This window comes from Andrographis paniculata, unplaced genomic scaffold, assembly GCF_009805555.1.
Source record: "Andrographis paniculata isolate CXL003 unplaced genomic scaffold, ASM980555v1 Contig21END, whole genome shotgun sequence".
Classification (NCBI taxonomy): domain Eukaryota; kingdom Viridiplantae; phylum Streptophyta; class Magnoliopsida; order Lamiales; family Acanthaceae; genus Andrographis; species Andrographis paniculata.
The window spans coordinates 2,779,056-2,800,521 of NW_026137502.1; the positions used below are offsets into that span (position 1 = coordinate 2,779,056).

The window sequence follows — 21,466 nt, forward strand, 5'->3', positions numbered from 1 at the left end:
CCAAATGTTTTTTCTTTTGTCCAAAGACAATTCCCTTGCTAATTCTCTCATAGCGTGGGCATCTCCGATTACTATCATCCAAATAGCGCATCATTCGATCGAAGTTTCTTTAGTCAAAGTTCTCGAAGATTTTCAACTCAGAGAAGATAAAAAAAACTCTTTTTCTCGCTTTCTCTTTTCTCTGTTGCCGTTGAGACGACAGGAGATAAACCGTTGTGGAGAAAACTCGACTACCATGGCCGAAAATAAGAGAATGGTAAAGAAATGACACCTGTGTGGCTATGCAGAAAAAATAAATTAAGGGCTAAGAAAAAGAAGAATAATCTTTTGCCGCCCTTGTATTTCACCTACACCAGGCATAAGCAATGTTGCGGCAAAGTATTACCCTCGACATTTATTTCAATGTGGAGCTTCATTTTCAATTGTCATAATCGAAGACCTCCCGATAGAAGAAATGCGCCTCTCATATCGAGTCACTGCCGATGTTCTTATGGTTTTTAAGTATTTGTATATCAAAATACTATATAGGTTTATACCTAAGGAAGTATATATAAAATGATATTAAGGGTGTATTATTTTTTTTATTTGGTTTGAGAAATTTTGGTTTGAATGAATTATTAAAATATTATATGATAAAATATTTTGTAAGAAAAAAAAAATATTATATTTTTTTTGAAAAAGACAATTTAAGTAATAAAAATTTGAAATTTTGTAGCTAAAAAAATACACCCTTAGTGTAAATATTGTCATTTATAAAATGAGACATAATTATTTTAATAAAAAAAATTTACTATTCACACAACAAACAAATAAGTACACCAAAATTACACCAAAATTAATAAAATTACAAGTTTTGGCTCTTTTGATCCGAAGGTGAGGAGGTTGCTATTGCTGCTCAGACAGCTCCAGCTTAATGAAGTTTGTTTACTTTAATTTTATTAATTGTAGAGATTGGCCATTTGGTGATGGCGTTTGCAGCTGATATGTTACTGTTGATTGTTCCTTTTGAGTTAGTTATTTTTCGGGTATGTCGGTATATATGTATTTAACTATTATTATTTTATTTATATATATATAAAATTCTTGATTTTTTTTAAAAAATTGAAAGTACATTAAGGGTGTGTTTGTTTGGGGGTTTGGATTTTGGATTGGAATTTGAATAATAAAAATTTTGAATTTGAATAGTTGTATGATGTGATATAAATAGGGTTTGATGTGATGTTTTGAATGTAAAATTGATTTTTAGTATAATATAAAAAATGAAAAATAGGTGTTTGATTTGATGTTTTTGAGGGAAAAAAATTAGATGAATAGTGGAAATTCTCCAAAATCCTTCAAACAAACACACCCTAAAATTACAAAAATACTTTGAAGTAGGATTAAAAAAAATAATAATAAATATTGTTATTATTATTTTCAATTAACTCAATAATAATTGCTTCTAACTTTTCTAGGTATTGCAGTGGAGGATTGGAACTAGATTATCAATCAGTACTCCGATCGGATTCACGCCGGGGATTCGTGTCCAGTGAAAGGCGACATGTTGACTCAGTTCGGGGCTACGGCTGAATCGCTGAGCAAGGCTTCAACGATGGTGTTCAGGATCGGTACCGACGCTCACCTGTACGACGATCCGGATGACGCCAATATCGCGCCACTCCTCGATAGCAAGTTCGATACCGAAAAATGCGAAGCGCTCAAGCGTCTACTAGCCCTTATTGCGCAGGGATTCGATGTGTCCACTTACTTCCCGCAGGTCAGTTCCTAACTTGAGCTGACGTGCTATTGCGGAATCTCTGCTAATTGTTCATGTTTTGAGTTCAATTAGATTGGGATTTTCTTAATTTTGGTTTGATTACCTGTCGTGTTTGGTTTGAAGTTCGGTGGTTACATGAGTAATGAGTTGTTCTTTGGATTACAGGTGGTTAAAAATGTAGCATCGCAGTCACTGGAGGTTAAGAAGCTGGTTTACTTGTACTTATTGCATTACGCCGAAAAGTAAGCCTTCAATACATTAGTGTTTGAAGTTTGATTTGCAGTTTTTCTCCAGATCCAATAGGTTCAAGCTTTATTATAATGAATATATGTGAAATAAGCCTTCTTGTTGATTCTTTTAATGGAGAAACTGACAATGAGTTACATACTTTCTTGTATTATAGGCGGCCAAATGAGACATTGCTTTCAATTAATTATTTTCAGAAGGATTTGGGGGATCCAAACCCTTTGGTGAGGGCATGGGCACTCCGCACCATGGCAGGGATTCGCCTGCATGTTATTGCACCCCTTGTTCTGGTGGCTGTGGGAAAATGTGCCCGAGATCCATCTGTATATGTTAGAAAATGTGCTGCAACTGCACTTCCTAAGTTACATGATTTGCGGTTGGATGAACACATGGACGCCATTGAAGAGGTCAATTTAAGCCCTTCAATTTGTCTTGTCTACTTTTAATTTTCCTACAACAGTTCATCTTTTTTCCTGTAGAGGAAGAAAATAGAAAAATTGTTTCTATGCATAAACAACATTGTCTCTACATAGAAAATATTCAATGGAAATGAGCATTGAGCATGTGCATATTCGAGCTCTATCCTGTATTTTTATCTCAGAGATTACATGAAATCAACCTTGTTAGTAATAGCAGTCTTGCGGACATGCTGAAAAGGCACTATGTTAGTATTTGAAGGATGTTAATAATCTGATTCATGTCCCAATTCAACCATTTTCAGTTCATCAGTTGCTGCCTAGGTATGTGATCTTTTGGTTTGCAAGGGTGACCTTCCATGGAACTAACTTTTGAGGCCTAGCATGTTTTTTAATGAACTATAGCTGACCTTAATTTTGGATTTCCTCCCCTCCATATTATATCTTAGTAGCATGATGCGTTTGATGAGGCATATGCTCATGCATTTTCATGTTTAAAATGCTTTAGAGTAGAATTGTTCAAAATTTAAAATTGCTTTAGAGTAGAATTGTTCAAAATTTAAAATTGTTGGGACTAGGTCAACTCTTCCGCTTTGGGCTGAGTATGCACGGATTTGTTTTTGGACTTCTTTCAAAATGCCTCATACTAGTGGAGTTTATGTGAGACTTATAAGGTATTAGATTTTCTTCAAATCTTCCAATGTGGGATTTGGGTTTGCACCCCAACAAAAATATCAACAGAGATAGTGAAAAGCCCTTGAGAAATGGATTGATAAATTCCAACGGCTAAAGGCATAGGTAAATAAGAATAACTGAAATATAACACTATAGGTAAGTAAAAAAAAAAAAAAAAATGGTATCTTCATCTGCTGAAAAACATGATGCTACAAATGGTTTTAGCAAGGTTTTATATGTGTGTGCTTACACAAAATAAAATTCGTAACATGTGAGATAAATAGTAAGTTGTAATATATGAACATGTAACATAGAAGATGATAGAAACCTTCTAAAAGGCTCCTAAGGCTACAAACAGAGACGACTGTTTTACCTACTATGGATCTAATCCAACAAAAAATATTGGAGGATCGTTTGGTCATGCTTCAGTATTGATTGCATTTTTTGCTTGCTAATTCCTTGTAGCATAAAATAATTTGCTAACTAATGAATCTTACCTTCCAACACATACCAAGAAATCTTCCAAAAACGTGACGAGAAGCAGATTCTGGAAAAAAATGTAATAGTTTGGCAGCAAACAGTTAATTGAGAGAATTGCTTGGAAAGAAATTTGTTTGCTAGCCTTTGGGGCATCGCTGTTTTCAATTGGCGTGTGTGTTAGGGAAAAAAATGTGTGAGCCATAGCTTGTGTTGGGAACTCCTTTTACATCTGTCTGTATAGAATGAGAAACGAATAGCCACCATAATTGTGTGTCATATTGCAATGAAACTAAATATGAGAATATTGTTGCCTGATTAATCCTATGAAAGAATTGGCACTAGGCTATTGCTAATCCCGGGTGGGAATTGTTTATCCTGTCTGATCCGCGCCATCAGTTCCAAATGTCAAATTCTGTTGATTTATCACCCTAATGTTCATTCAAATATGTTTTGAAGAAGAATAACTGAAACCCAACTCAAGAAATGTCTTAAAGATTGTGTCCAATATACATTGATCTATAGTCTATAGATCTGTTGAAATACTTAAAATTCTAAACCAACTTTGGTTTATTATCTCATTGAAACTCTAGTATAATATGTTTATACTACAATTTGCTTACTTGTGTTTTCTTATTTTGTTGTTTTTGAGGTGAAATAGTTGTTGAATGTTATTTTTTCAATGGAAAATGGGTGTTGGTTTGATATAATGATTTTGGAGGGAGATTTGGGTAGAAATCACAAGTGAACAAATCCTACTTTGCTTTATTTAACTTTTTCAATAGATTTGTGTGCTTGTTGCCATATGGAGGTAAGGAACTTTTTTGACTAAACATTGCAATAAGCTATTTAACAAGAGATTAGGGCACAAGTGATTGAGTTCAAGCTAAATATGTGAATTACAGAATAAACCAATATCCTAATTGTCTGCATCATCTATCTCTCACCCTGTCTAGAATTCTGGGTTTTCTTATTTCATGAGGATGGTAGGGTACTGTATGGACTTCTATTATAATGGGCATGATGAAGTATGATTTATTTTTTCATATCATGTTTCATTCCCATTACGTGAAATATTCTCTTTTGCATATTCTTTTACATTTTATTTAGCTAATGGAACATAACTGTGTTGCAGCTTATTGGAATATTGTTGAAGGACAACTCTCCTAGTGTGGTTGGTGCTGCTGCTGCTGCCTTTGCTTCTATTTGTCCTAATAACTTCTCTATGATTGGAAGAAATTACAGAAGGTTATGTGAAACTGTTCCTGATGTGGAAGAATGGAGTCAAATTGTTTTGATTGGAATTCTTCTACGATATGTAATTGCAAAACATGGGCTAGTAGTAGAATCCCTAATGTTAGTTTCCAATGCTCTGATGAAGCATAACTCTGAAAAGGAGGGTTTGGAACCTCATAATGAAATAAATAAACCTCATAATGGAACAAGATTTGATTTATGCACTGAGATTGCAGATATAGTATCCCGCAGTTACCTTCAAGGACCAGATAAGTACCTATCTCAGTTGGGTCTTGTGAATAGAGAGTCTTTGGGATTGGATTATTCACATGCTACATCTGCTAAAAGTAACGATGATGTGAAGATCTTGTTGCAGTGTACATCACCATTGCTATGGAGTTCTAATAGTGCAGTTGTGCTGGCAGCTGCTGGGATTCATTGGATTATGGCTCCGAAGGAGGACATTCGAAAAATTGTTAAGCCTCTGCTATTTTTGTTGAGGTCATCTTACTCCTCAAAATATGTGGTACTTGCCTCTTTATTCTTTGACTTAGTCTAAGTAATTATAACTGCAGAACTTTCTCTTGATCCCATTTATTTTGTTCTTATTTTGTGATTATACAATACTTTTGGGTTCTCTTGATAGCTGTTATGAATTTGGTGTAATGAACATTGATGCATTACTTCTCTGTGGTCTTTCACATGTATTTGTGCTCTTATTCCCTGCTATCGTGATGATTTCTGACGTATAGAACTTTGTTGTCAAGCAATTAACCTGTTAAGAAAATTACTGTACCTTTTGTGATATTTGCTGAATTTTCTTAATTTTATCAGGGGGATATGGTGCTTTATGTTTAAATATTTGCTAGGTTGCACTGCTGTAATAGCTGCTGAATAAATGTCTTTTTTAAGATGTGGATCAATCTCACTTCTTGCAAATAATGATGCCACATTGTATTGAAGTTGTATAAATTTCCTCATCTTCTTTCGGTGATTTAGGCTGCATCTTTCCATGTGCAGGTCTTGTGCAACATTCAAGTCTTTGCTAAAGCAATGCCATATCTATTTTCTCCATATTTTGAAGATTTCTTCATTAACTGTTCAGATTCATATCAACTTAAAACTCTGAAGCTTGAGATACTTTCCTCTATAGCTACAGACTCTTCTATTTCCTCAATTCTTCTTGAGTTTCAGGTACTTTAATTTTATTATTTGTTTCACCTATATGTCTCTTTTATTCTAAAACTCTTCAATGAGTAGATTTGGGCCTTGGCAATGAGGTATTCAAGCACAATATATGCAATGGTAAAGAATCCTCACTAGACTGCCATGTGATGCTTTCCTGGCACGTCCATTGAATTAAACATTTCATCCAGTGGTTATTTGGGTCAATAGTGGTTCTAGAAAAGTTTTAAATGTTTTTGCATGAAGCAGCTCCTTCCCTGTGCAAATTGGAATTGAAAATGGAGGAAAGGCTGATGTAAAAGGGGGGAGGACATTAAACAGGAAGAAGATAGGGATTCCTGGACTATTTATTGATAAGAAGATTTTTGGTCACAGGAATTTCGAAGAAAAATGAAACAGAAAAGATTAGGTGGCTAGTGTACATCCATAGGAGTTGCGAAAAAAATTAAGTGGTTTGTGTAGGTCCATAGGAGCTGAGAAAAAAATATACATAAGAGAATGGAGTTGAGCATGGAAAAAGTGAACAGGGCAAAATTGAAGGCTTGATGGATGTTGCCTGTGTTCATTTTGGTGTAACTGGTTGTTATATAAATTTCTCAAAGGTGAATAAATTTAACATTTTTATCGAAAGAAACAAATCTATCAGGCCTGTTGTTCCGTGTAAATCTTAATTATCAGGGATTATCAATGCTTGTATATACTGTGATATCATCAGTATTTTGTCATGCTAACTAAGGTTTTCAATTTTGATTTAAGTAAATAGTATATTAGCTTGCGAAACAAATGTCAGTTAACATTAGAAAAATGTGTGAGGTCTTGTTTTGTCAAGCCAATGAACCTTGTTACATTTTGTCATAGATTAAAGATTTTTTTTTTAACATCATCTAGTTTTCAAACCAAATTACCATTCCAGTTTGCCTGTTCTGTTTGTTTCTAGACGCTCTGAGACTGTATATGCTTCATATGTTTACATTATTTACCAATGAAATATGTTAGCTTCTATTGTCATTACTAAGTTTAGATCAACTTGCTGTAGCGAGTTAATTTATTATTCTGCAGTTGTTTCATTCCATTATCATTTTTGGTTTTCTTGTCCTGTTAGAATTTCTCAGTGCAATCCATGTTTTGTTTACAACAAAAATTGGTCCTAGGCTCTGTTGGCATCTTTGAGATCTTCAGTATTATTTATTTTGTTAAATAACAATCAGGATTATATCAGAGATCCAGATCGTAAATTTGCTGCTGACACAGCAGCTGCAATTGGTTTATGTGCCAAAAGACTTCCAAATGTTGCCAACACATGTTTGGAAGGGCTATTGTTTCTGGCATTATCTGGTAAGGTTTATATTTCTCATGTTATATATCCTTGGAGGACTTGAATCTCTGTAGTTTCTTCCGTTTTCTCCTGCCTTCCTTTTGTTTGATTAATGAATATCTTTAATGGAATCCAAATTTCAGATTCTTCAAATAAGGATGATGCCTCACTGGGTGAAGAAGAAATTGTATTGGTTCAAATTATAAAGTCTATCAAAGCAATCATAAAACAAGATCCTCCCAATCACGAGAAAGTAAGTTTGCTAAACCCATTGTTCTTGACCATTTTTTCATTATTCTTGTTATTATTGTCTCATCACCAATGTAAATTGATGTTTGAGAATAATCAATTTGCTCCTTTTGTTCACTGCTTTTATGTACTATCTTAGACTTTCTTCTATATTATATTCTCAATCAATCAATTTTTAATTCATCTGTTATTATAACATGGAATTATTTTTAAGCTAAAAAATAAAAAAGTAAAGGGAAAAAATTGTCTGTTATAACAGCCTGAAAGAAATAAGTTAAAGTTAGGCACTTTCAACTTTCTAAAGCTTTTTAAGTATAACAGACGAAATTGACACTTAAGGTGTCAAAAAAGGGAGGGTTCATTCACTATAATGGTGGTTCACATTTCATGCTACAGAGTCTTTACTTGCTCATTTACTTTGTTTAAACTCGACTTATACTCTTTGAGTTCAGCCTTACACTCTTCCACGCCGACACAATGATGCTCAGCCACATATATCATCTGGTACAGAAATAGATGAGTGTGTTTATTGTTTCATTATTGTATTTGTTCACTGTTTTTATGTACTATCTTACCATGTAATTGATAGCTGAATTCTGGATTATCTGTTGGTGGTTAATGCGCCATCCAATGACTTCTGACTTTGCTAGTAATGCTCCGATAAATAAACAGTTCTGTTCTAATTGAACTCGCTCATACTTTCAAGGTAATTGTTCATTTGTTGCGAAGCTTGGATTCAATTTATGCACCCGCGGCACGTGCTATGGTTATATGGATGATGGGTGAGTACTGCAACATCGGAGGTCTTATTCCAAAGATGATACCCACAGTCTTTAAGTATATTGCTCGGCATTTTACTTCTGAGGCAGTCGAATCAAAACTCCAGATTATCAATGCCTGTGTCAAGGTAGTTAACATTCCAAGTTTTGAGGTTCTCTTTATCATTCAGCATCTTCATGTGCATCTGCAGTGGTGGTGTTATGGATTTTTACTATCAATGCTTCATGCATCCTTGAGAACGATTTTATGAATATATTTAAGAAAACCTGTTTGTTAATAATATAATTAAGCTCCAAATGACTGTGAAAGTGCAAATTGCTGGCAAATAGAGGAAAAACATTATTTCATTCCATCATAAAAGAGAATGGAAGAATACATATTTATAGAGATATTTCGAAATCTATCCAAACAAACTAAATCATGGATATGGATATGGGTATGGATGTGAATCTATCAAATCTAACACTCCCCCTCAAACTGGAGTGTACAAGTCATACAATCCAAGCTTGTTTTAGAGCTAATTAGAGTTTAGATAGACCTCCATATTTTGATGATCAAGACAATGCAAATTTTCAATTTTCATAATATATACGCCCTTCATTTAGCCTTTCCGTCTTATTTGTGCAGGGTAGTGTTTATTATAGGCTCATATATGGAATAGAAAAGGCTCAGTGATGCATGAAAGTTTATTGAGAGATGAGCCTTTTACAACTGCTTTCTGGTCTACTAGGATAGTCTTTGCCTGCATAGCATTAGAAAAATGTGATATTATGGTTCTACTTCATATTAATTTTAAAATTTTGGAAAGAAGAATATATACAATAAAGGAGTAGCATTATATTACATCCTGGATAGAATCACACAGAAAAACATAGACAGACTGATAAAGCAGAACCCTGAGAGCTACTTACCATTAAAACCATTCTTAGGGCCATTTTCATCTTTTATTATTTCTTTTTTATGAAATGAAGATAAAACTAAAGAGTTATTTTGTTGAAATACTGGATAAGAAATGTCTTAATAACTTGCGATGCTTTATCCGCCATGGCTTCTTTCTTTGTTAATTTTTTTGCTGTTTTGATGCTTTCCAGGTCCTACTACGAGCTAAAGGGGAAGATGTGTCTGAATTACGAATTACTGTAGGATATGTGCTTGCACTAGCTAAATGTGACATGAATTATGATGTCCGCGACCGTGCTCGTGTTCTGAAGAATTTCCTATCACACTGTAGGGGTTTGCATGATTCGGAATATGTTGAGGATCAAACGGATTTCAAAGACCTGACACGTGTACTTTCCGAATACATATTTGGGGGGCAAGCAGAAATTTCATCTGAGCCATTTAGTTATCGATTCTATCTTCCTGGCTCTCTTTCCCAGATAGTGCTGCACGCAGCTCCAGGATATGAACCTCTCCCTGAACCTTGTAGTTTAGTGGGTGATGGGTTCGATCCCTCTGTGAGAGGAACAAGTTCATTGGGAGTTAGAACTACTGATAGTGAACCAAATGATGTTGATACTGATGCCACTTCGGGATCCATGGATGAAGAGAACACATCCGACTACGATTCTGAAGATTCTGTTTCTGGATCAAGTACCGATGGAGGCCACTATACTGATAATGTCTCTGATAGAAATGGAGATGAAGAAGCTGGTGCATTGATTCATCTTTCAGATAGTGCTCCCACTTCTAGAAATCATCTAGAAGCCTCAGAAGGCCTGCCGTCATCTGGCTTGATGGATTTTGGTGAATTGATGTCGAAAAGAGCCCTTGAATCATGGTTGAATGAAAATCCTGGTTCTAGCCAGACCTCTTCTGATGCAGGTCATGTTCAGAGATCATTAGCCAGACTCTCCATTAAAGACATCGGGCAGCTGGTCAAACCCAAGTCATATATTCTTCTAGATCCTGCAAATGGAAATGGGTTAGGTGTGGATTATAGATTTTTGTCCAAGGTGTCAAATATATCCCCCGAACTTGTAGTTTTGGATGTTGCCTTCAGAAATTCTTCAACAGGGACGATGTCAAATATAATGCTTTCTGAAGAGGACGTTAACCTGGATTCTTCAGACAAGTCAGTGTCACCAAGTGAAAGGTATTTTATGCTAAAGCTTCAACATCTCTGTTGTCAATAAAGCTGGTTTATTTATATCTATTCTGCCATTTACACATGTGTATACACATCTGAACCTTATATATTTTGACACCCAAGGGTTTTATTGACAAGCTGTTTGTTTGGAGGTTTGGATTTTGAATTGGGATTTGAATAGTAAAAATTTTGAATTGGAATAGTTGTATGATGCGATATAAATAGGTGTTGATGTGATATTTTGAATGTAAAATTGATTTTAAGTAAAATATAAAAAATGAAAAATAGGTGTTTGATTTGATGTTTTTGGAGAAAAAAATTTTGATGTATAGTAAAATTTGGGAAGAATTCTCCAAACAAACACACCCTTAATGTGCTTGGAACCTCAAGGCTGGACACCCTCTGTTTGGTCACCAACTTTTGAATCCTAGGTTTATGCCCGACTCCTCTTTGTTGCTAAAACAAAGACATTAGTTTCTGTTCATAGATGTGATATTGCACTTCTATTGATTTATTGGTAAAATTTAAGTTCACCTTTCCACATTCTTATAATTTCTTGAGAGGTCTCCAAACATATTCATTGTGGTGCTTTGTAATCTTGATCTACAGTTCAAATGTGACTCGTGAGGTTCCATCTCTCGTTCCCATGGAAGAGATAAGCTGCCTTGAACCCGGTCAGACAGAAAATAGGACAATCCAGGTTCGGTTTGAACACCATCTGTTGCCTTTGAAGCTGGCTTTATGGTGCAACGACAAAAAGCAACTAGTAAAGTTTCGACCAGACATTGGTTACTTCATCAAACCTCTTCCAATGGATATTGAATCCTTCACAAAGAAGGAATCTCAACTTCCGGGGATGTTTGAATACGTGAGAAGGTCAGGTCCCAATCCAACATGGTTTCATTTTCGCAAGAACTGTTCGCTCACATTGCATTTTCTTGTTGTATTCAACAGGTGTACATTCACCGACCATATTGGCCCGCTGAATGACTCGAATGGCGAGTCACCGGTTAAAGACATTTTTCTAATGATATGTGAGAAGCTGACACTAAAAATGCTTACAAATGCGAATTTGTTTCTCGTATCCGTAGACTTGCCTGTTGCAGCTACCCTCAACGACACATCAGGATTATGCTTACGCTTAAGTGGCGAGATCCTGGGCAGATCCATTCCTTGTTTGGTCACACTTACTCTCAAAGGTATTTGCTCTGAACCCCTCGAAGTATCAGTTAAAATGAACTGTGAGGAAACTGTTTTCGGCTTAAATCTGTTAAACCGCATCGTGAATTTCTTGGCTGAGCCGACACCATGATCTGTATGGTACTCATCCATGGAGTATGATGCTCCTTTTCTTGCTGCCCTTTCCGACCTTATTTTGAGAACAGTTTTGTTTACACAGAGAAAGAAAATGGTTTGAGACAAGATGAAGGAATGTGTATTTTTTGATTGACTGACAATAATGTGTTACATTTAGTAGTACATTTTTAACATTTTGTTTCATAGAAAGAACATGAATTAATGAAATGAAATGAAATGAATTTTTAGAGATAATTCTGATGCTGAAAAGCTACAAAGTAGAGTGAAATGAATTAAAACTGTGACTGGCTTTGCTTCCAACCCCCAAAATAGTGTTCCTTGGATTCTTTCTGCACCAAAAAGAACAATAAAAAGGGAAGTTCAATCAGAAATACATATGTACGATATATATATATATATATATATTGGAACAATTAAGGTGCGGAATTGAAAAAATCAGCACCCGTAATATATACAAATAGCACACAGTTTTATTATACACAACACATGTTGTGTATAATAAAGACATGTACTGTTGGTTTATAATTATAAGTGTTATAAGTGTGTTGTATAACAGTATATGTTATGCTGAAATCAACTATTATTTATATTTTGTAGGACTATAGCATGTACTATTAGTTTATGTGTCGTTGGTTTATAATTACAAATGTGTTGTATAATAATATGTGGTGTGCTGAAATCAAATATTGTTTATGTTGTACAAGACTATAGCATGCGTTGTTAATTCATGTGTTGTATTTGTATTATATGAATGCATACGTTGTGCTGCCTGTAGCAATATCGTGTGTTGTTTGACCAGTATGGTGCTGAATTTTAAAGTTCAACACAGTAGCCGCCGCCACATATATATATATATATATATAACAATTAATTTTTTATTTTTTATTTTAATTATGTTGTCTGTTATATTTTTATATATGTACCTTTCGAGTGAAAGTAATGGCTACATGAAGTTCGCCACAATAAGTCCCATCCTTCGCAACAACTCTGTACTTGTGCGACCCAATCTCAGCCTTCCCATTCTCCACTCCTCTTTGAATTGCTTCTCCCAAATGTATGCTGCACCAAAATCATAACATTAAAGATTTCAATAATGTAATTTAATTTATGAGAGTAGTTGGTAATTAAGTTACATACGTAGTTTGTCCAAGAGAGTCGTCTTGAGTAAAAGTGTCATAATCCATAAGGATAAGGGAAAGCGTGTTTTGGGATTTGGCGACATCTTCTTCATGTTCATCTTCTTCATGTTCAACAGTGAATCTGAATTTCTGGTTCCAGAGGGGAGCTGTGCCTTTGGCAATGGAGCTTGTATGCTGTTGCTTCCTGTATTCCATCACTACGTAAGGCTCTATCTTCCCTGCACAATTAATCAATCAATCAATCAATATTACACACACAGACACACACCATTATTATTATTATTATTATTATTATTATTATAAATAAAATAAAATAAAACATACCCAAGAGATCGGTTCTTGTGAGGCCTCTGGCGCCCAGCAAAGTCACCTCAAGTGTTCCCAAAGCCATAGATTAGAAACAATGAAGTAGTAGTAGTAGTAGTATAATAGTATTTAATTATTGGACAAAAAGAAGCTAAGAATAATTATACAGGAGCAAGAAATGAAATAGATTGGTTTGTTTGTCGAAGAAGAATATGAATAATGATGTGTATATATACATACATACATACATACATAGAGGAAGAGGGCAACGACCTTGACTAATGCATTTATTAAATAATAACTTTGAATATATCAACCAAGACTATTATTCAACTTGTAAGTTGTAATACATAACATTAGACCAGACAAGACTAGACTTGTTCATACATCTATGTTGACAAAATTAATCCACCCTGGCGTCTCATTTTGAGTTACTATAATATAAATTCATTTGTATTTGTTTATTTCAATTTGTTCTTATTTTATTTGATTTGATTTGATGGATCCATCTATATACTTATGGTATTGAATATTTATTTCTTTTGCATGTGTATTATATATATACACTACTTGAAAAAATGTTGATAATTGCTGAAATTTGTCGCAAATTTTAATCCGTGACAATTAAAAATCACGGAAAGTAATTTCGTGACAAATTTATGTCACAACTTTTTGCTTTGACTATTCCGTAAGTAATATTTGCAGAAAAAACTACAAACAACTTTATGTAATTATTTAAAGTAACGGCTTATGTAACGAAAATGTCCCAGATATATTTCTATGAGTTTTATAATAAATTATGATGTTTATATACCTTTATTGTACTACATAACAAATTTCTTGGACGGTTTTTATCATTTATTAAAATAATTGTAATACTTCGGAATTGAGTTGAATTAAGCTGATGTTTAACCAAATACCATTGATACCATTCAGTTGATTGAATATATTTTAAATTAATTGATAGACATGTAAATTTCTTTTCAAAAATCTATTAAGGAACTCTAATGTTAAGATCACAATACAAATTTATTGTATCAATAAGATCATCATCAACCAACGAAAGCAACATAACACAGAATTCCTCTAAACACAACAAACAAACAAACAGACACAAGATAAGATGCATATCATATCCGAAGATCATAAGATTTGCATGAATGAAGGAGCATTACTAATTAGATTTCTTTCGTTGTTGTATACGGTGGATACGGACAAACAAATCCCCCGGCCACCTTATTTTTAACCGTTTGTTGAAAGGTAATTCTGCCTATGAGTGCACACGGTTAAAACTCAACGAAACACATTGCGATCATTTGACTAACATAGATTCAACGCCACTAATAATATCGATTGCTTAAACTATTTTTTATATTATATATTTCTTTTGTCATTTAATTGTGTGTTCAAATATTTGGACATGAATTTTAATAAAAATAAGTAATAATTGTTATTTTTTTGTCTTCTATAATAAAAAAATATTTAATAATGACTCTGAAATGTGTAGTTGTTTATGTTATCTTTCAATGTGCTATTTTTTCATTAATTGATGTTGGGAGAATAGGTGCGGCACCAAATCACCTTCGAACACGACCAACTTTCAAAGAGCAGTTATCACAGTTATAACATTATACTGCCAATTGAATGCATGCGGAAATACAAAGCAGTAAATGAGACAAGGGTTTGTTTACCCGGTTCGGATATAAACAATCCTACATCCAAATGATACCAATCCATGAGAAGTTCACTAATCAGTGCTTATTAAGAATAAAACAACCACAACTCCTTCAACTCAACCTCCTACCATAGTTTACCTTGAAAATTCCCTCCACAGGCTTATGTTGTCACAAACTTGTGCTGCTCAGAATCTCGACGTATCCCCTGATTGGAACTCCAATTTCTCTTTCCTTCGAACTTTCTCTCATACTCCACTCTCAAAACCCTCACAACAACCAATTATCCATAAAGTCACATTGTTGTGCATGTAAGACAGAACCAATTAAAACCTTTGTACATAAATGAAATGATGTGTCTGCATGAAATCTATGTTAAGTTGACTAACTCAAAGCATCTTCTTTTGTCTTTTCTTTGCTTCCCCAAATCGAGAGAGAAGAACCAACAGGCTGCAGACAGGTTGATGCAGCAATTAGACAAGACACTTTACTACAAATAAAAATTTGTGAAAGGCAACAGCAAAAAGGACGAAGAACTATATGCCAAAAATAGATGGAAGAAATAATGTTCCAACAATTGGTTTTTGTAACACAAATTGGACAATATGTGAGTTGGTTAGATGATCATTTTTATTTTTTTACTGTTTGTCGTTGATTCCATTTATGTGCTGGGGTAGATAATAAATGTGAATTATTGTATTTATAGTGTGTATATAATAAGAAAAAACAAATTTTCATATTGGATGAAATTTTGTTTTTGAGAAGGCGAAAAATGATGTCTTATCATATGTTAAACCTTTAAGCATTTGGGGGAAATTAAAAATTTATGTGTATTTTAGTAAGCCACCATGTTTTTTTTTTTTTTTTTAACGGTAAAAATCTGTTATTTCTATCTGAAAGTGTATATTGGATAAATTTTCAGCCGATGATGGTTTGCCATAAAATAATAATACTCCATCCGTCCCAGATATCATTTCCACGTTGCCGTTTCTGTCCGTCCCACGTACCATGTCACTTTCCTTTTTTTTAAAATGATTACACACTTTAATCTCATTTTAAATTTTAAATTTTTTAATTTTTTAATTTTTTTTATTTTAATTAAACTAATTAGTTATCTTAATCTTAATTTATAATTATTTATATTACAATATAATTATTTTTACTAATATATTTTTAATTATTTACTAATTACATCCCTTTTAAAATACAGTTTACAATGTACGATATATGGGACGGAGGGAGTAATAATTAAATAAAATAAATACGTCCCAAACAAGTACAAGTAATGCATCGTCCATTCATGGTAAGATTAATGATAGCCATTGGCCCACCCACCACTACTGTGCTATTGCCCCGAAGATGCAGCAGAACAAAAACGTGTTAAAAAAATAAAACACGTGTTAGAACTGGGGACGGATTCACCGAACCAACACACAGCATACTCTTCAAACTAATTGGACATCATCATCTCCATGGAGATGCCCAATTAATATTAATTAATTACATGAGCCCCCTCTTCTTAGATTAAATTTACATAAACAAAAGAAAATTATGGATTTGACTTTACATTTTTGAATTACCGTAGATACGAAAGAATTATATTGGTAATATAAATTATAATATTTTGTATTAAATTATTAATTATTTTTGTAATTAGATAAAAGTATCAAACCTCAATAATCCTCCCTTCCTCTAAATTTAATTGTTACTTTTAATTTTGGAATAGTATTTTAGTTGGTATGATTGTAATAATTTTTTTATTATTATTTTAGATTCTTTTGTTATTTTTTGAAAAATGTAATAAATTATACTACTTTCCTCTGGCTTCTAAGTTTTATTTATTTTTGGACGTTGATATTTGAATATTAATTATTATATCAAAACATATAATATAAATAAAAAAATATTTTTATTAGTGCCTTGTAATATCAATAGAAAAACATTTGTAAAAAAAATATATAAAAAATATTTTTAATATTAAATATAATGCAAAATGAAAGAATATTTAAAACCGGATGACTTAGAGATATTGGTAGTTTGAATTTATATTCACCCCTGTTATCATACATTCCTTACAACTTTTGTATGTGTGTTTGGTTCTCATTCATGTAATTCAAATTTATTCTTTTGTTTACTCAAAATATCATTTTTTTTTTACTATAATAATAAAAAAAAATTACTTTTTACCCAAATCATAATTTTACATGATGGAGAATGTATATATTAAAAATTAAAAAATAAAAGCGAAGCAGCCTTCATTTATTAATTGCCCACAAAAAAAAAGCAATTGAAAGTTAAAACCAAAGCCATCAGCCAAATTCATATTTAACCTCTCGCAATCACCATTTAGGTTTCACTTCTCAAAGAATTACTCCCTCTGCTCTATATACACATCAATTCAAACATACATACACATCCTTACACATACATACATATATATATATATATATATTCACTCAACAGATGGCCGCGGATAAGACGCCACCCGGTTCCCGCCATCCTCATTTCCCGTCCGCCGGTGCCGCTGCGCCGCCGCTTCTCCGCCGCCCGTCTCCGCCACCCGTTCCAACGCCTTCACGACCTCGTCCATCGTCGGCCGATACTTGGCTTCGATTGCCAAACACTTCACGGCGAGCGTCGCCGCGCGCAAGGCCCCGCTCGTCGAGAACTGCCCTTCGAGCCGGGGATCCATCACTCGAAGCACGCCCCGTTTGCTCGCCAAATACGGCCTCGCCCAGTCGATCAGATTCTGCTCTCCGTGGGGCCGGTTCTTGTCCAGCACCCGCCGCCCCGTCAGCATCTCCAATAACACAACTCCGAAGCTGTACACGTCGCTTCTCACCGTCAGATGGCCTAAACGAAATGTAAACGAACGAAAAGCGATGAGTCGAGTACTACCCAAAGGATAATAATGCTCGTCTAGTGTATTTGTTTTGGGAGTTTGAATGTTGAGTTGGGATTTAAATAGTACTCAGCTCCGTCTCGGCTATTGTGCCTTTTTATTGTAGACACGAAAATAATTAAGAATGTATTAGTGAAAATAATCATATAGTAAAATTATAACTAATTATTCTAATTAAAATTTTAAAAAATATATAAATTAAAAAATTTAAAACGAAATTAAAGTGTAGGATTCTTTTCAAAAAAAAGAAAGTGACGGAATAAGCGGACAGGCAGAGATAGAAAAGTAGACATGGTAGATAGGACTGAGGGAGTAAAAGTTTTGAATTAGAATAGTTGAATGATGTGATATAAAATTGATGTAATGTTAGTATAATATGAAAATGAAAAATAGGTGTTTGATTTGATATTTTTTGGAAGAAAAATTTGGATGAATAGTGAAATTTGGTTGAAAATTTTGAAACGAACACACCGGTAGTAGAACGATCGATAGAATGTAAGTGTGCGTACCCGTGGCCATGTATTCGGGGGCGGCGTAACCGTAAGTACCCATGACTCTGGTCGAGACATGGCTTTTACCGTCGATGGGTCCGTCCTTTGCCAACCCGAAATCAGACAGCTTCGCCGTGAAATTCTGAACATAATTACACCGCAGTGGAGTTAGTCTCATGAAAATATAAAATCCAGAACACAGATATTACTACAGACAACATTATATAGTCTCCCACATTGCATGCAATAGTTGATTACTGAGTGAAATAAAAACATGTGCTAACCATTCCCTTTTTTCTTTTTGTCACACTATTTATTCATTAGTAAATTTCTCATAATATCTCATTTTATTATTTACCTAGTCCAAAACTTAGGAAAGTAATTTTCTGACATACCGTATCGAGCAATATATTGGAAGCCTTTAAATCTCTGTAGATAACTTTGGCTTTGGGGCCGTGGAGGTAAGCAAGTCCCTTTGCTGCATCGAGCGCCACCTTCATCCGAAGGTTCCAAGACAATGGCTGGACATAAGATGCCCCTGTCCGAATCAGTGAATCGAGTACTTGTAAGAAAACGGCACAATTAAACATAGGCTAGTAGCAAGCCAGTTGAAAAAAAAAAAAAAAAACACTCCATCAACTAACTTACGCCGAAACAAGTGATTCTCCAAGCTGCCCCGGGGCATGAACTCGTAGACAAGCAGCCGGTGCTCGTCCTCCAGACAGTATCCAATCAACTTCACTAGGTTCGGATGCGAGAGCTGCCCGAGATAATTGATCTCTGTCTGAAAATGAAGTTACAAGAAAATTACAACAAACATATAATTAATATAATACAAATTTAACACTCCTTTTTAAAGTAATATTTTTATCATTTCCGTCTGTCCTACCTCAAACTATCAAATATTTACTTTAGTAAAAATAATCGTTCGCTAATACCAAAATAACTCAACTTTACATAACTTACAAACTTGTCAAATATGTCAAAACCTATCGTCCAATTACATTAACCAATAAAATATTGTTTCATTGAGCACATATAATTGAATTGAATTGAATTGAAGTTGTTTGGATCTTACAAGCCATTCCTTGTGTCCCTGGATGCCGTCTTGGTTCAATCTCTTGGCGGCAATGACGACGCCCGTGCCGGGCTTGGCCGCCTTAAATGTCTGCTCATCGATCCACCCCTTGAAGACGCAGCCGAAGCCGCCTTCGCCCAACACGCTGTCCGGACGGAAATTCCTTGTCGCGATCTTGAGGTCATTGTACCCGAATGTTTTTAGGTTGCCGGAATCCAGAATCTCGCCGTAGCTCCGGGGAGTCAGAGGAGCCGAGGAAGACGACCGGCGGCTGCTCGCCTCCGTGCTCACAAATCTTGAGCTCACTCCTGCACACGCGCCACCACCGCCGCCGCCGCCGCCGCAGCATTCAAAATCGATTAGAAAGGATTCCAAATCAAAATTTCCAGAATCGAATGAGCATTCTCGATACTAAGGTAATAACAATCGATTGAATCGAAAGTGCAAAACAGTTGATAGAAGGAATAAGAATTTCCAGAATCAGTTCCCAAAACTAATTAATCAGACAGGCAAGTGTTGCTACAGAATAGTAATATTACCATCTGGGCGAGGGCTGTGATCTGCCCTAATTTGAACAACGCTGCAACAAGAACCCATCGCCCTTTGCCCTTTGCTCCCCACCCCAAAATTGGAGCCACCTTTTACTAACCTTGTTGTTATTATTATTTTTGTTAATTATGGAAATTCAAAACCACCTCTCTCTCTCTCTCTCTCTCTCTCTCTCTCGCACCAATTCCGACAAATTCTACGCGCACAGAGTGTGAACGGATTGAATAATACTATAGGAGAGAGAGAGAGAAAGAGGTAGAGAAAGAGAGAGGGTGTTGCAGTAGTACATGTATATAGATAACTGAGATGAGAAATTTCCGATTATTTTTTGCTCAAGTAATTTTTAAATATTAATATTATAATAGTTTGTAATGAAAAATAAAAAAATATTTTTAATGATATTTGTGTAATATTGTATAAGTTAAGAAAGTAGTACAATTAAAAAATGATAAGATGATAAAAAATAAAAATTAGTAACCTATCAATGAAACGGAGAAATTAAAAAGAATTGTTTGTTTATTTGGGTTTTTTTTTTAATTAAGGTGAAAACTCTCATTCACTATTCAACCACGCTTTGGATAAGTTTTCGATCGAATTTAATATTCTACAAACTAAGTTCGACAAGTCAAATAAATTTGAAGACGTCCGATTTGAACCAATAACTTTATAATCGCAAATTTATTTCTCACACTATCAAATTATTATTTTCGTGATTATTTATTTATTTATTTAGGAGAGAGAGAGAGAATATAATAAGGAGTTGTTTGTTTGACTTTTGGTGACGTTGGTGAATGAATAAGAATGGTGGGCATGAGTCAAGGCTGGCCAGCTCTCTTTTCCCATAGCAACTTGCTCCCCTGTACACACGTGACACACCCCCTCTCATCTCTATATACATATTTATCTATTTTACTAATAATAATAATAACAATAATAATAAAAAGGCAATATTGTACTCTCTCTTTTTTAATACAATACAATTTATCATTTTTGTCTGGTCTCGAAAATAATAATTTTATTTTCATAAATAATTATATCACTATAAAATTACCTTTACTTTTTTATTATTATTACACAATTACCATTATTTTTTACACTAATACTCTCACAAGGGCAAAAAAGTTTTTTATCCGTACTTTTTATCCACTACTAATATAATATTAATATTTCTTAAATCTCGTGTCAAATACAACTCAAACTATAATTTTTGGACGAAGAGAGTATAAAATTTGGAAATGGATCACCCGTTGATTATATGATATGTGTTAATTCGGTCAAATAAATCTCACGATAATTTGGTCGTAGCAGCACAAAATCCGCAACTTCGTTCGTAATTTAAAAAGTTGATATCATAATTTTTTTATAATTTAAATTATATACAAAAATATAATTTTAAAAAATATTACATAAAATCTTCCAAAACAATATTTTGTACTATATTTTTAAAAATAAAATAGAATTTCATATAATTTTCAAATGATATGTATAAATAATTTGGCCTAAAAATAAATGCTCCCTACATCTCAATACAACACTCTTGTTCACTATTTTCGTCTGTTCCTAAATAATAATCTTATTTCGATAAAT

The 21,466-nt window shown here is 34.1% G+C and overlaps 3 protein-coding genes across 3 annotated transcripts; 1 reads left to right on the top strand and 2 right to left on the bottom strand.

Annotated features, from left to right (window-relative positions):
* The first annotated feature begins 1,440 nt into the window (after positions 1–1,440).
* Positions 1,441–11,846, top strand: LOC127245186 (AP3-complex subunit beta-A). Its single transcript, XM_051265938.1, has 11 exons — positions 1,441–1,756; positions 1,922–1,998; positions 2,160–2,409; positions 4,706–5,332; positions 5,827–6,000; positions 7,200–7,326; positions 7,450–7,559; positions 8,262–8,462; positions 9,427–10,430; positions 11,034–11,300; positions 11,379–11,846. The coding sequence occupies exons 1-11, from the start codon at positions 1,541–1,543 to the stop codon at positions 11,734–11,736; spliced, it is 3,411 nt and encodes a 1,136-aa protein (XP_051121895.1). The 5' UTR covers positions 1,441–1,540; the 3' UTR covers positions 11,737–11,846.
* Positions 11,847–11,925: 79 nt separating this feature from the next.
* LOC127245187 (elicitor-responsive protein 1) lies at positions 11,926–13,391 on the bottom strand. The gene is made up of 4 exons (XM_051265939.1): positions 13,205–13,391; positions 12,879–13,098; positions 12,665–12,800; positions 11,926–12,070 (listed from the first exon to the last, which is right to left on the bottom strand). The coding sequence occupies exons 1-4, from the start codon at positions 13,269–13,271 to the stop codon at positions 12,014–12,016; spliced, it is 480 nt and encodes a 159-aa protein (XP_051121896.1). The 5' UTR covers positions 13,272–13,391; the 3' UTR covers positions 11,926–12,013.
* Positions 13,392–17,089: 3,698 nt separating this feature from the next.
* LOC127244910 (receptor-like cytoplasmic kinase 176) lies at positions 17,090–20,130 on the bottom strand. The gene is made up of 6 exons (XM_051265504.1): positions 19,870–20,130; positions 19,331–19,638; positions 18,901–19,036; positions 18,648–18,790; positions 18,271–18,394; positions 17,090–17,712 (listed from the first exon to the last, which is right to left on the bottom strand). Exons 1-6 carry the CDS (start codon positions 19,925–19,927, stop codon positions 17,312–17,314), a joined length of 1,170 nt encoding a protein of 389 aa, XP_051121461.1. The 5' UTR covers positions 19,928–20,130; the 3' UTR covers positions 17,090–17,311.
* Between the last annotated feature and the right edge of the window lie 1,336 nt (positions 20,131–21,466).